Here is a 15,418-nt window from a genome sequence, read left to right on the forward strand (position 1 = left end):
GTCTTCAATGGTAAGCAAATTGCAGGTCACCAGATTGTCGTCTGTGGCGACTAAATTGGCCTCAGTGCATTGAATGCCGAGCTCATTGAAATATGCAATTGCAACTGCCGGCTTTTGCAGATTCTCTTCAGGTGGGTTGCCAAAGCTTCTAGAGACAGCAATTATTGCCAGAGACGGAGTCCCAGCTCACTGCAATAGTGTATTGCATCTAGCATGCTGATGTTCAGTTCCTTGTTTTTCCGTTATAACTTCACCAGCAAACGATGCATTAGGAGACTCTTAAAATAATACTCGGCATTCTGAATGACAGAAATATCCAATCATCGTAAATGCTTGTCATATGCAAAGGTAAAAAAGTGAGTTTGACATTTTAGAGGCTGGCATCTTTTGGGTAGGCGGCACACTGATCCAAGGCCAAAAAGTTCCATGCCTCCCCTTTAACCAGTACTACATGCAACGCTCGGGGGCTAGCAAGTCCATCATGCCAAGCGAGAGTGCGATGTTGAAAGCCTTCTCGCGCAGCACCTTGCCGTCGACATTCACGCCGACCGCTGTAACCACCTTAAACCATGTTAGAACTTCCTCAAGCGGCACATGATGTGCAGATTTAGCGCTTTAGCATTGACACTGACACTTTGAACGTTTGTCATTATCTGGTTACGTTGAATGGCGATTGTGCACAGGCTGGATGGTGCTATGCCTAACTCCTTGGAGAGGCGAGTCCTTTTTCCCTTCGGATCTTTGTCCACCTTCTGCAGAATGCCTGGCTTCTTGAATGACAAAGGCTTTTACAATGTGATTGTGATGAACAGTGCAAATGGTTCCTTCTAATTCCTGCGTGAGCCAAATCACACAAAGGGAATGTGCAAAATGAACAAACGGAAAAAAAATGTGTGATGTGCACTACCAAAGGGGGGGGAATAGTGAGCCAAGCAAACATTGCATAAGAAAAAAAAAAGTGGTGAGACCAACGTGGTGCAATGGCAAGCGCACACCTGCCCTCGCCTCAGAGAACAAACTTGCGGCCTGATGAAGGCTAGCTTGCCGACATCGTACTCTCTCATGCTTCCTATCTTCCTGCTCTCTGCGTGCGTGCTGGGAATGGTTTGATCTGCTAGACTAGGAGAGAGACTGCAGTCTGTTGATGGCAACTATGGGCGATCGGCATACCACTGCACTGGCCACTCCACTGGCTCTGCCACCACTGTGGCTGTGGCTTGTGTGTTCATATGATCCGCAGTGGTGCAGCAATGTGTTTGGAACAGCCAATGTTCTGTGAATTGTATGCAATATATTTTAGCCGACGAATATCACAAATGTGTCACACCGAATTGCGTACCCATTGTGATTATATCAACAGGGTGTTACTGCAGCTACTACTTCACTTCGGTGCCTCCCAAAATAAAAACCTCGTGCACAATGGAGGCACTCACATCTTCAAATGTTGATCGCCCCTGCCAGTCGAGCTTCTCCAAGTGAGGGCCATTACAGGCTGTAAGCACTGAACAAGCCTGAAAACAAGAGAAATAATACAATAAATCTCATACCTTAGCAACACACATCGATTGAAGTAAGACAGACATTTTTGAAGTCTGCATCATGGACCATCTTTGACAAATTCTACTTATCAGCCATTTACAAGTGATGCTGGAGAATGAGTATGTAATGTTTCACAGTTGAAAACATAAAGAATTTAGACGTTTAAATAAATATACCACTCAATATTAGCAATAAACTGCTCACTTTAGTAGCGGTAGAGACAACCAGCTGTCAATTATCAAGTTTTGTTAAAGAAGTGCACTGAAGCTACTTACTCTACTGCATGCTTTGATTGTGCTTATGTGTAACCTTACAAAATAAGCCCTTATCACAATTTCAGTTTCCAACAAAAATTACTATAGGTAAATTAGGCCCTAGTGCCCACAGAAGGTACAAGAATGGCAATCTCAGAGAGCATGGGAATGATGGGTTACAGGTAGGGGTGCATGAATTCCAAATACAGTTACTAACCACTCATTCGGACATACTTAATTATTCTGGCAGCTCTGCAGCACCACCACTGGTGCCATAGACTTTATGTATAGACGACCAAAATTTCAAGAACCTTACAGCGTGTCATTCGATAATTCGGGCTCCATCTGTGCGACCAAGAGCAGAAATAGCGATATTTTCCTTTTGATAGGTGGCTCGCACCTCCTCGAAACCAAAACTAGTGAAGCCTGGTTGATATACAGTCAAACCTCGATATATCGAACACGGATATATCGAATTATTGTGTATATCGAACAATTTCTATATCACATGGAAAATCGCATGCATTTTTAATTCTTTATTTCGAACGGGGCCGGATGTAAAATGGATATATCGAACTCCGCCGCCCCAGACCAAGTGCGCTCTGTTGACAGGAGGCGAGCTTTCCCGCAACACTCTCGAAGATGGCGGCGGCGCGATCGGCGTACCAGACTGCTGCGTACGACAGCTGCCCACATCTGTTGCGCCGAGGGCGCCATTTGAACGTAGCGGCGTACACACGCGGCGGCTTGGAGCCAGCACGGCCGCCTCGATCACGCGCGCACCTATGCGCGCACGGCGGGGCAAGCCGCCTCGATCACGCGCGCACGGCGAGGCTTGCCCACGCCGTGCGCGCGTGATCGAGGCGGCCGGGGAGCCAGTTGGAGTGCTTTGTCGGTGCTGAGCCACACATCATGTGCATTGCGGACTTCGTTGGCGGTGACGACAGCACCGGAACAGTGGCGGAGTTAACAGAAGTGGATATCGCGGCAGAAGTGACTGCTGAGCGGCCAAACGAAGACGCTGCCGAGGCTGATCCAGCAAGCGCTGATGTTGCCCCGCTCCCGACTGCAACTGAGGCTGTAGCTGCTTTGGCCGTTGTACGCCGCTACTGCGGCGCAATAGAAGGCACTGGACTGTCCCTTGTGGACCGTTTGGACTATGTTGAGGACGCCGTGGTCAAGCACGCGGTTGCCAATATGAAGCAGGCTACGCTGCTTCAGTACTTTCAGCGAACAAAATAAATACTTTGTTTGAAGCTTCATGTGAGTATCTATTGCGCCACGATTGGTTCATTGATTGATTTGCGCTAGTTTTTGACGCGTTTTCTACGTGATTTTATATATCGAATTCCGGCTATATCGAACTATTTTGCGATCACCGCGCTGTTCGATATATCGAGGTTCGACTGTAGTAGTCATCAATGAGAATTCGGTGCATGCATTGACAATAATACCATCTATCTGTAGCAATAGTATGACGACAGGAAAGATACAGGTCGCGATTTTGTAGCAATGTCTTGCGCTCGACGGTTGGTCGATCCCGTAGATAACACATACTACTACTGCTCATACACACATAACACATACGTTTGCTCCGACTACTGACAAAGCATAAAAAGTGTGAAAAGGAATAACATAAAAGGCATTGCTAGAAAATCACGGCCACGAAATGTCTAGGCCAAATACAAGAGTATGTTTGCACACCACAGTGTTAAACATGGGCTGCACTCTTGGACAGTTACTTATGAAGACACTTTCATGTTCGTAATATTTCACGGGGCTTGCACCAGATGCATCGACGGGTGGCAGTGTTTCCATACTGTGATATAAGATATAGTGCTCGGCACTGTGCCAAGGATCTCATTGCTCATAGATACCAATGCGCCTTGGAAGATATCCCCGAAAGTGACGATCTGAGAATATGGCACAACCTTTTAGGCCACTTGTGGAAAAAAAATCACCTCTTTTCCGGCAAGTGCAGCATTTCGGACTTTATATTATGCAGAGCGGAATTTTTGGCAGTCCCCATTGAGTTTGAACTATCGGTCAGCAACAGTATCACCCAAACATTAACAAACCGGCCTGAACAGAATGGGCAGACCCAAACACTGACAACACATCCACAGATGCTATGGATGTGTCGTCAATGTTTGACTGTGGCTGTACAACAGAAGCTTGGATGAGTACAATCACACACATGCGCAACACACAGCCGGAGAAGCACAATATAAGCAGACAGAAGGGAAAAGTGTCTTTCGTCAAGTTTCAACACAGACGCTGAGATGCACAACTGTTAGTCACCTCTGCAAAGCACGCCATGTACTGCTGGTGCTCTCCAGGCCCATCACAGACTGTGCGGATGACACGGTTGAGAACCTGCTGAGCCATCCGGTCGATGTCGTTTCCAGCAGCCAAGCAGCAGCTGCTGCATAGTTGCACGACTGATGTGCGCCTCACAAACTGCAGTGTCATCCAACGGGCCTCAAGTGACATGGAAGACAGTGACCTGAGCACAAAGCCAAAGTATCCATCTGGTCCAGGGAATAGGTCCGGCCAGCGCAGGCCTAGTTCGAGGAGGAAGTCCTGCCGCGTCGTAATAAGAAACTCCTGTCCCGGTTCCTTCCTGAGGCCACCAGAGTGCCTCTGGTCCGACGGGTCTTCCAGCAGCACGGCTGCTATAAGTTTGTATGGCAGTGTACCTTTTGAAGGAGAAGCGAAGGTAAAATTCCTATGAGTTTAGGATCTGCTGTAGGCCTAACTGGTGTACACTTGACAGAGCAGGAAAGCAATAACTTTTGGACAGCATAAAAAAAATAAGGAATAGACAAAGCGCAGCTGTTTCTTTCATTTTGCGGTGTACATGTGCTTGCACATTCTTACTGCTATGTGATGTTAGCTTACAGTCATTCTCTAAGCCATTTCATTTCACATCCTGAAATTGTATGACTGCCTGTGAGAAACTATGCGAATGAGCAGCATGAAAAACAAGAATAATGAAAAAGGGTAAAAGTTTGTATTTCTGCGCAAATTGTGAAGCAACAGTTAATGCAACATAAAGTGCAGTAAGGCATTCACTGCCCTGTACAGTATCAATCGTAGTAAATGGTATTCCTCGTGATACACAGGCAATCTGTACATAAGTTTATTTGAAGTCAAGTTTATTTATGTGGTTAGGGGTGCATGAATACTGGAAAATTTTGCCTACCAGTTGAACATTAAATCTTACTATAGTCAATCCCACATATATCAAACTTGAATGGGATTGCGAAATAGTTCGATATATTGAGAATTCAAAATATAAAATATGCCTCTCTGAAGCTTATTTGAGATATTTGCAAGTATCAGACAGTTTTCTGAGGAAAAGTGGGAACCCACTGATTTGCTTCGCCAAGGCTGTGTTGAAGGCCCGTAAGTTGACTTATTTTTTTGCTCATGAACGTTGCAAGTCGCTCTCACTGTGGGATGGTCTTTGATATACCGACTGCAATGCTAACAAGTTTGCAAAAAGCGAGGGTGCAACTTAGTGCAATAAAAGGGTACGGGGGCAGTTGCTCAAAGAAACTGAACTGCAACTGCAATAAGAATGCTTTTTTGGTGTGTACAGATCTGACGGGCCAATGCACTACATGTCCATGCTGCCTTACTATTCAAACGTGTCAGCTGTCGACCACATGCCCATCTGGCCCCTCAATGCAACACAGAGCAATGGCCGATCTTTTACCATGTGGTGCACTGGAGCAGGATACGGGACTTGTACTGATCCTATGAGCAACTCGCTACGGGCATTACTGCAGCGCATGCGAGCATCGCACTTTGCTAAACGATGCTATTTTATAGACACAAGTATCGGTGTGTTACGTTTTCTTTGCACTAAAGGCTATTTTATAAAATTAATGTTATCTTATATTCAAGTAAAAGTAACTGTACTGCTATAGTCCTGCATGCATGTGGCGCAAAATGTGGACAAAAAGAAAAGACACTGTGTTCTCACTGTTTTTCTCTTTAAGCAGTGGTCACAGCAAAAAGCCTGTTTGTCTCTTATTCCTTTGGTCCTGTGTTTTGTGCTTCATCCTTGACAAACATGCTAAACTACTGATGTATAAATCTCTAATCTAGCCTCTACTAGAACATGCTTCTCCTTGTCTGGAATCTACACAAGCAATGCGACACTAATCAAATCGAGGCCATCCAAGAGAAAGCGATTCACTTCATATGCCCCAGGTTCGACAGAGATTTTTCACCTTCTGCAGTGCCTCCATCCCTAGACTTGCGACCGCTTTCACATCACCGACGCATGATATCGCTAAAGTTTCTGCATTGCATTATTAACTCCCCTTGCTGAATTTCAACAGTTAATTACCTAGACCCTGCTAAACCATCCAATACTAGAAGTCACCATTACCTAAACATTGTGCCTTATTTTGCCCATACAGGCACTTTTAAATACAGTGCTTTTCCCCGTGTTATTGAATATTGGAATTCTTTGCCTGGTAATACTTGTTCTATGCCTCTAAGCTTATTTTTAGAGACATTGAATAGGTAGTTATTTTCATTATGTTTGTATTGTTCAGATCACCTGTGTTATTTGTTATTGTTCTGCTTTTCATATCCACTCCTGCAATAGCCTAATAGGGCTGCAGTACGTACAAATAATTAAACAAACAAACAAATAAATAAATAAATTCTTGACCAACTGGCCCAAAGCACTACTCTTCTAAAGTTCACTATCACTTCATTTTAGTTAGGGGCTAGCACAGCTTCTGCCTTGCTCGTTTGTCATTACATGCTGTGCTACCCACACTCCTGAGCTCATTGCTTGGTGAAAGGTACATCTAGTGGCAGCTGGCACAGGGGCAAATGCCTCAGAGTTAGCTGGCATTCTGATGCTGTATGGTAATGCACAAGTTGGCAACACTAGAATAATATGGGTTACTCAATTTCCTGAATTAACCAAGGGTCATTAAACAAGCTTGCACTGCAACAGCTTTATATTTTTTAATGTTGGCAACATAACTGCAATGTTCTAACATTCTAAACTTGCTAATAAATGCATCTGCATATCATTATTTGATATTCGAAAGTAAGTACTTGTATGTGACTCATATACAAAACTTTTGATGTTCACACCCCTAGTTGCAGTAGGTTATCACATTGTAGCTCGTAGCTGCCTGTTTATAAAATCAAGCAAATGTGTGCCATAATGAATGAATGTTACTTTCCCACTTGCTTTCACAGTCACGGAGACAAGAGGATAACCTAAAGAAACCTAGCACTAAGTATAGTAAATTTACTACTAATTTTTCAGCCACAACACTTTGGAACTCATAAGCGTGTCATATTACTAAGTTACTCTCTCATTTCTACACATTCAAATCAAACCTCCATAAATTTTCGCACTCAATATAATCATTTCATCGTTACCATTATATTAATAATTACTTTGTGTTATTAAAATATTTTACATTGTTAGCTAGTGACTAATTTATACGGTGTCTTGTGTGTTTACATATAGCTGCTTTATATTTACATATCCTACTCATTTCTAATGGGAGGTACCCCGTACAGTCTGTTGAGTATGGGACCTCAGTCTGTATGTATGTATTTATGTGTAATCCCCATTTGTAACCTTATCATTATGCACAAATTAAAAAAAGTAATAATAATAAATAACGTAAAAAAAAAGAAAGAAAGTAAAACCACTTACCCAACTGGCTGGGATCTGAGAGACATTGCAGCCAGGACAAGATAACATCCAAGTACGCTGCCCTTGATACAAAGCACTTGTTCGCCCTACAAGAGATCAAAGTATGAAAAACAGCTAACACTCTATGAAACTAAATAGCTGTATTTACACAAACATAATGGTACTATCAATATAACATGTGGAAGACTGACTGATAGTACAGTAAAACCCCACAACAACGAAAGCCAGAGACAACGAAATTCTCACCCCCACGAAATATTTCCATCACCTCGGCAAATGCTTACAGGATTCAATGCATTTCATTTAGGGGTGTGTGAATATCAAAAATTTTTCATGCAAATGGAATACGGATACTTAATATTGTCACCTGGTGGTGACGCTGAAGAATACAGCAGCAATACTGTGAAGGACAAAACTAACTTTTATCGGGCGAACCTGTGCCCACAAAAACAGGCTACACTTATAGCACAACAATAGCGGCGAACACAGTCGGCGATCGTCGAAAATCTGATCAGCGGGTCAAGCATGTCGCCTTTTATACTTCAGCCGTCGAATGTTCCAGAGTAATCGCTGTGACCCGCCATGCCTTCCACAAAGTTCTACATTATTCGCGTCGCGCACACATGCGATCAGATTACACAAGGTTCAGTCACAGACAGCAGATGGAAGCATCGATAACATTCCAGAAACTTCCGATACATGCAGGCGCGTCCTGCACTGTGCGATAACATTTGTTAGGCGGTGAAACGTGTCGCCCGATAAAAACAAACAAGTACACGTGTCAGTATAGAATATTGAATAATGATATACACATGCATTTATTAGCAAGTTAGTTTATTTTAACATATTGGAACATTGGCAGTTACATTGTAATTGGTAAAACAATTAAACTGGTAAGTTGTTATACTAAAGGATTTTGTATTTGGCTCATGTTAGCTTTGGAAAATTAAATAATTTCTGCTAGTTGTCTGTTCTCGCCAACCTATGCCTTATTATTCTGCATCAATTTCCCTCAAGCTCAGAGGGGTTTAACCCTGTACCAGTCTTCACTCATCACATTTACTTTCAAGCAATAACCTCAGAATTGAGGGTGGAACCTGCAAAAGAGTGCACCCTCGCTATTTGCAGACTCGTGCCCATTGCTACTGAGAGACTCGCTTTTCTGCAAAGCTTAGCTGTCCAGTGGCTAAACGTGTTTTACAGGTTACAGCTTCAAACAAGGCTCGCCAAAGTAGGCAAACATAATTTTGGGAGTAAAGCTTCATTTTGCAGCACATTTCCTGTATGAGCTATCTTATTTCACAGCTCTAAAATTCTGGCCTCTGTGAACAAGCGGCGGAGGCCAGTGGAACACATGGACCGTGTCATCTGGTACAAAGTTGGGCCCTTAGCAGCTTGGTTCAACAACCATCAAACACAAACATGTACAGTAAGCACAAATAAAAAAATACCAATGAATGCTTATCATTGCTTTTTCTGCAAGAATGCAAAGCATTTGTACATGTCCATAGTAAAAGCAGATGAAAAATAATGTTGTGCAAAAAGGCTTGACAGAACTACTGATTTTTCACACTGAAGTGAATCACGGTCACTGTTTGAAGAATGACGTTTCAGAACCGCATACGGGTTCATTATTCACCAAGTAGAACATGCAAACATTGTTACTTACTGTTCGCAACATACGACGTAATGAGCATGCACATACGGATGCATTTTTCCTGCTGTCCGGTTTATCATAGCTAACATGAACTGAACAATTAGCGATTCCAGCAGCCATGGGGATGATACATTCTTTTCCTTTGCTACGACGGTGGCATTGTCCCAGTCAATCTTGTGAGTATGCTTCTGGGCATGCTCAGAAATGGTGTTTGACGTATGAATATTATTTCTGATATCATGTTTGTGCTCACTGAGTAGTATTGAAAACTTTCCTGTTTCACCAATGTAAACTTGATGACAATCGGTGCATGAATTTTTGTAAATGGCTCCTGGGAATGCTTAAACTGGCAACCTATTTTTCCTGTTCATGACCGGCTTTCAGAGCTTCCTGGTCAGGACATGGGCGACGTGCACATTCCATTTTGAAAATATGTGCGATAGTGCCTCGCCGAATCCACTGATGTTATGGATGGCTGCAAGTGCACGAAGTCTTGCTGTGCTCTGTTCCTGGCCCCACTACACTCTTCTCAGTTTTGTGAATAAGATGACCGTAGCAGCCATTACTGGTTAGCTCACAGTGAATTGTCCTCAATTTATTTTTTAGTGCATCACCATCTGAACAGATGTGTACGGCACACATTATCAAGGATGACACTACGAACATCCTGTGGCCAACCGGATGACAAGAAATAAACTTCAGGTAACGACCTGTGTATGTAGGCTTGCTCTGTACTGAAAAGGTGAGATTGCACTCGCTCTGGCGGACCAGGGCGAGTGTAACAAGATGTGTTGATACTCTTGTTTGAGTACACAGAACAGCAAAACAGGAAATAGTGAATGTTTTGTCGTCGTCATCATCATCATCACCCTGGCTACGCCCTCTGCAGGGCAAAGGCCTCTTCTATACTTCTCCAACTACCCCGGTCATGTGCTAATTGTGGCCATGTTGTCCCTGCAAACTTCTTAATCTCATCCACCCACCTAACTTTCTGCCACCCCCTGCTATGCTTTTCTTCTCTTGGAATCCAGACCATAAATAGCCCTTAATGGCCATCGGTTATCTTCCGTCTTCATTACATGCCCTGCCCATGCCCATTTCTTTTCCTTAATTTAGACCAAGATGTCATTAACTCGCGTTTGTTCCCTCACCCAATCTGCTCTCTTCTTATATCTTAATGCTACACCCATCATTCTTCTTTCTATAGCTTCGTTGCGTTGTCCTTGATTTAGGTAGACCCCTTTTTGTAAGCCTCCAGGTTTCTGCCCCGTAGGTGAGTACTGGTAAGACACAGCTGTTATACATTTTTCTCTTGAGGGATAATGGCAACCTGCTGTTCATGGTATGAGAATGCCTGCCAAACGCACCCCAGCCCATTCTTATTCTTCCGATTATTTCAGTCTCGTGATCCGGATCCGCGGTCACTACCTGCCCTAAGTAGATGTATTCCCTTACCACTTCCAGTGCCTCGCTACCTATCATAAACTGCTGTTCTCTTCCGAGACTGTTAAACATTACTTTAGAGTTTTCTGCAAATTAATTTTTAGACCCACCCTTCTGCTTTGCCTCTCCAGGTCAGTGAGCATGCATTGCAATTGGTCCCCTGAGTTACTAAGCAAGGCAATATCATCAGTGAATCACAAGTTACTAAGGTATTCGCCATTAACTATTATCCCCAATTCTTACCAATCCAGGTCTCTGAATACCTCCTGTGAACATGCTGTGAATAGCATTAGAGAGATCGTATCTTTCTGCCTGATGCCCTTCTTTATTGGGATTTTGTTGCTTTCTTTATGGAGGACTACGGCAGCTGTGGAGCCGCTATAGATATGTTTCAGTATTTTTACATATGGCTCGCCTACACCCTGTTTTCGTAATGCCTGCATGACTGCTGAGGTTTTGACTGAATCAAACGCTTTCTTGTAATGAATGAAAGCTATATATAAGGGTTGGTTATATTCCGCACATTTTTCTATCACCCGATTGATAGTGTAAATATGCTCTATTGTTGAGTGCTTTTACGAAATCCTGCCTGTTTTGTGTTTGGCTGTAAACCCAGGTATGTCAAAGAACGGGATAAATTTTCTCTCTCCGTGGAACCACATGATCAGCAGCTGCTACACCAGTGGCGACAGAAAATTCCTGGAAGTAAGCGACCAACTAAAGCAAAATAGAAAATATTTGCACAACACTTCGAGAAGTACATAATTTTTTATATGTAGTTCAGTGAACACAAGGCACGTGTCCTACTAGACGAAAAGAAAGTCCCTCAAATTCGAAAGGGACAATGTCTGAGGAAAGTAAGATGCAATGTGGCAATGCTCAAGACAGCCTTCCTAGTTGTTTCTGTCCTAGTTTCCTTTCTTAGTTAGTTCACTTTCTGTGGGTTTCCTGCTCCTGTAGCTTGTACAAATCCACATAGAACCCCCCACTAAATGCCCTGCATTGAACCTGTAAGGTTGATTAAATGAAATAAAACGAAATAAACACATGCTTCGTATACTAATGTCTCTGCACAAGGTGTGAGAAGCAAGAACTGCACCCTACCGGCGTCAGGGCATCCCAAGGAGACAACAAATCGGATGTGCAAGCAGGTGCTGAACCATGTCCAAGCACGGCTGTGTGCCACTGCTATAATGGCAGAGAGACCACAGCTTGGTCTGGCCTTGCGTCTGCTTCTTCAATTGGTCAAAGCAACTCCCCTCCACCCCACTCCCCTTCAAATTTTTTTTCTTGCGCATAGCGCTGTCTCAGGAACGCGCTGTGAAGCGGCAACCAGTGTTTCAGGATCTGTCCTTTCCAGATGAGCAGAGTCGGCACTCCTATATATCTTACTGCACAGAACAACTCCAGTCCAACGACAACGAAGATACAACTTCCAAGACGAGTGAGAGAGTGCCACAAGCGAATTGTGGAAGCTGCAGGGAAGGTCACTCACTTTCTAGGCATGTCTCTAGAAGCAGTACAGTGTAAAGGGTCAGATTTTACAATGTTGCTATCAGGAGATTGCAGTTCATCAACGCTTCGTTGGGCGGATGACAATTTTCCCTTTCATGGACGCTTTGTTTACATTGTTGCCTATTATCAATGACTAGCAATGATGTTCTGCCTCTTGAACTTCGTAATTTTGTGGCTGAAGCAAGAGAGAAAACTTGACTTCACAGCTTCCAGGCATCAGGTACTGTTTAAAACAGTCATTATAAATGGGTTTGGCTGCATTACTTCCCCAAAATGAGCCTTTTCAGTTAATGCCTAGTTAAGGTGAGATGGACTATGCAGTATACAGCTAAATTTGTGGCTCATACACACAGCTAATGATTTAAAAGGTTGAAACACAAACTTACGAGCTGGCTAGCCAGACTTTTTCTTCCAGCTTGGCTGAGAACAAGGCGACGAATGATGGCTCCATGCAAGACTGCCTTGTGTAGCCAATCACTTGCAGCACCTACATGGTGGCACAAAAACAGCAACCCACACATTCACTTTGTACACAAATTTCTTGATTTTTTGAGGTGGGATACATGCATGAAGATATTTCACCTATAGCTACTGTAATCATATGGTACTTAAACAAACAATATGAGAATGGTAGATGGCAAAATGCTTGGCAATGCTCAGCAAGTCTGGGACACTTAATGGGACACCAAAATGATTTGGTTCGCTAATGCATTTGATTCTAAGAAGGCTGTGCCAAGGATTCATCCCAACTGCATCTTAAACGTGAATAAGGATTCGTCCCAACTGCCTCTTAACCATTATTATGTTTTAAGAAGTACATAACAGCAAGGCTTTACTGCACAAGCCAAACCTAAGCTTGTGCAAATATTCAATATTTTCAATAACCAAGTGAATATTATGCTATTAAATATTAACTTAGGTTTGAGTATCAGTACAGTCACCAACCAATAATTCTACCTTGTTGGAGACCGCCATTCGGTCTGAATAATAGAGAATTAGAAATACCAGGTTCACCTGAATATAAGTGACTATATTCCACAAGCAGCAAGAAAAGGTGCGCCATATTCTCGGATGGTCAGTTTCGGGGTATATCTTCCATTTCGCGTGACTAGCACAAGAGATACACTGGTGTCAAGCAGCTACAGTATTGTTGGCACAGTTGCCAAGCATGCTATCTTTTACGTCACTAACACAAGCTGCATCGGTGTCTATGAGCGACAGCATTGTTGCACAGTGCTAAGCATGCTATCGTTTGCACCACTAGCACGTTCATGTTCTGCATAAGGTACAAGTGCGATAAGATCCTATTGCTTCCCATGCACTGTGTGCTTTGGGTGCGAGTGAAAGTGCGCGAGGGTGAGGCAAGAAAGATGGTGGCTTCACGAATGCCACCTTCCCATGCGAGCAAAGGGAAGGATGGGGAGGAAAGCGAGCTCGCGAAAACGCGATCAAGTGCACGCGAGGGCAGAGTGGGGGGTAAGTTGGCGCGTGTCTCGATTTCTGGTGTGCGTCTTGGCCGTGGCTGCACATAGCCGTAAGCATCGCTGAGGGCATGTGTGGTCCCACACCTTGCTTTAGAGGTAATATGCCACACGTGAAAAAGTGATGTGCCGAGAAGGCGTTAAGCCTGGTATGCTGCCTGGTCAGGCTAGCATGCGGGAACAACACTCCATCTTCAACACCAGCTTCCTGTGCCTATTTGGGAGGGCCCCTCACCTGATTTGGGCCTTATAAATAAACAAGCGCAGCTCTTAGACTACACAACCGTGATCGTGTGGGCAAAGTATGAAACAGCTGTGTGGTGCGAGAATGGCCAAAATTTCAAATGGAAGGCCGCGTGCCCTTCCCTTCGAGGAAGCCACGCTTCGAGTGAGAGTCACACGCACAGATGCCTCTACACTCGATGCACTGCTTGCAGCGTTCCAAACCGTGGCATGCGATTTTAATCATCTAATGCGAGGATCAGTTTGACCGATAGAGAAAGGGATCTGAGCCTGCGGCAGTAACAGGAGAGGACAGTCGAGGGGAGTCTAGTGATGGTGTGTGTCACCTAAGTGAACTCAACGAGCCTCCTGTATATTGAGTGCATACTGAGAGCCTTGCTGCAAATATTATTGCAAATATATATTTTTTTACTAAGAGGTTTCTCGTTATCTTTGGCAGTGACCAAGATCCGCCACCTGCAAGCCTCAACTGGCGAATCTGAATAGCTCATCGTCTCCACATGAGTGGGAGTCATGAGCGAAAGAAGCCACCAGCCTGTGATTTCACTGTAACGATAAATGCTTATGGTGACTCTCGGCAAGCTGGGTATCCTGATGGCCTCACCTGGAGAAGTGTTCCATGGACAGCATTGTGGCTGACGCATTGGTCGGCGGCTCCAGGCAGGGTTGAAATGAGTTGCAGTAGCAGGGTGCGTCGTGCAGAAGGCGCCACCAGCGGCACGAGCGCACGAGCTGCCAGGGCACGCACCTTCCACACGGGGCTGCGGGCGCACCGTGCGACATGTGGCACAAAGTCCTCCAGCCGAAAGCTGCCTTCCACCACAGACGGGAACAGACGTGCCAACAGCAGCAGCACAGGAAATGCATTGGATGACAGAACCCTGGGTGGAAGGTTCATTCTGGGGATTGAACATGTCAAAACAACACTGGAGCTATGAACAAGAAGAAAGGGAGTTAACCGAGGGGACCGATTTTTATTAATCATATCATGAGAAGCCAACAAACAAAGACGCTAAGGAAAACAAAGGGAAATTACTTGTACTTACTAATAGAATGAAATAAATGATAAATTAATGGCAATGAAAGTGGATGAAATAACTTACTGCAAGTGGGGAATGATCAGTCTTTGCATTACACGTGCGATGCTGGGTGCATCGCACGTGTAACACGAAATGAGCCACTGTCACAGGCCCAGCCTTTGTTTCTTAATTTGATAGGCGTGCATGCGCCATTTCCGGTCACAGTACCTTATCAGGCCCTTAGCTGCCTAATAAGCATACTGGCAGCCATTCAGAGCTGTTTCCGATGTTGCTGCATCAATTTGTGCCCTTGTTTCACTTGCCACGCGTGTCTCATATATGAGACCATTAAAGGAACCTAGTATGCATTCCTTAATTATCGGCACACGAAAATGCGCCATGCACTGGGAAGCAAAGAAAAATTATCAGTGTTTTAGGAGAGCTAGCAAAATGGAAGGCTGTAAGATGAAAAAACTCAAAAAGTTGAGTGGACGTTTAAAGCCAACAAAAGAAGCAGCAGTCTATCTAACTCTGAAGGCCTGCCAGTAAACTTATCAGGGGTC

At 44.1% G+C, this 15,418-nt stretch overlaps 1 protein-coding gene across 2 annotated transcripts in view; it reads right to left on the bottom strand.

Moving 5' to 3' along the window:
- Window positions 1–15,418, bottom strand: part of THADA (Thyroid adenoma-associated protein homolog) — a 102,100-nt gene that overhangs the window by 12,650 nt on the left and 74,032 nt on the right. For both annotated transcript variants that reach the window (XM_050192686.3, XM_050192685.3), the window contains exons 29-33: window positions 14,441–14,717; window positions 12,499–12,599; window positions 7,498–7,583; window positions 4,095–4,492; window positions 1,434–1,511 (exon numbers count right to left, since the gene is read on the bottom strand). In XM_050192686.3, coding sequence (XP_050048643.1) covers window positions 1,434–1,511; window positions 4,095–4,492; window positions 7,498–7,583; window positions 12,499–12,599; window positions 14,441–14,717 — 940 coding nt within the window. The remainder of the gene's footprint in view (window positions 1–1,433; window positions 1,512–4,094; window positions 4,493–7,497; window positions 7,584–12,498; window positions 12,600–14,440; window positions 14,718–15,418) is intronic.

Source organism: Dermacentor andersoni, chromosome 10 (assembly GCF_023375885.2).
Source record: "Dermacentor andersoni chromosome 10, qqDerAnde1_hic_scaffold, whole genome shotgun sequence".
NCBI lineage: Eukaryota > Metazoa > Arthropoda > Arachnida > Ixodida > Ixodidae > Dermacentor > Dermacentor andersoni.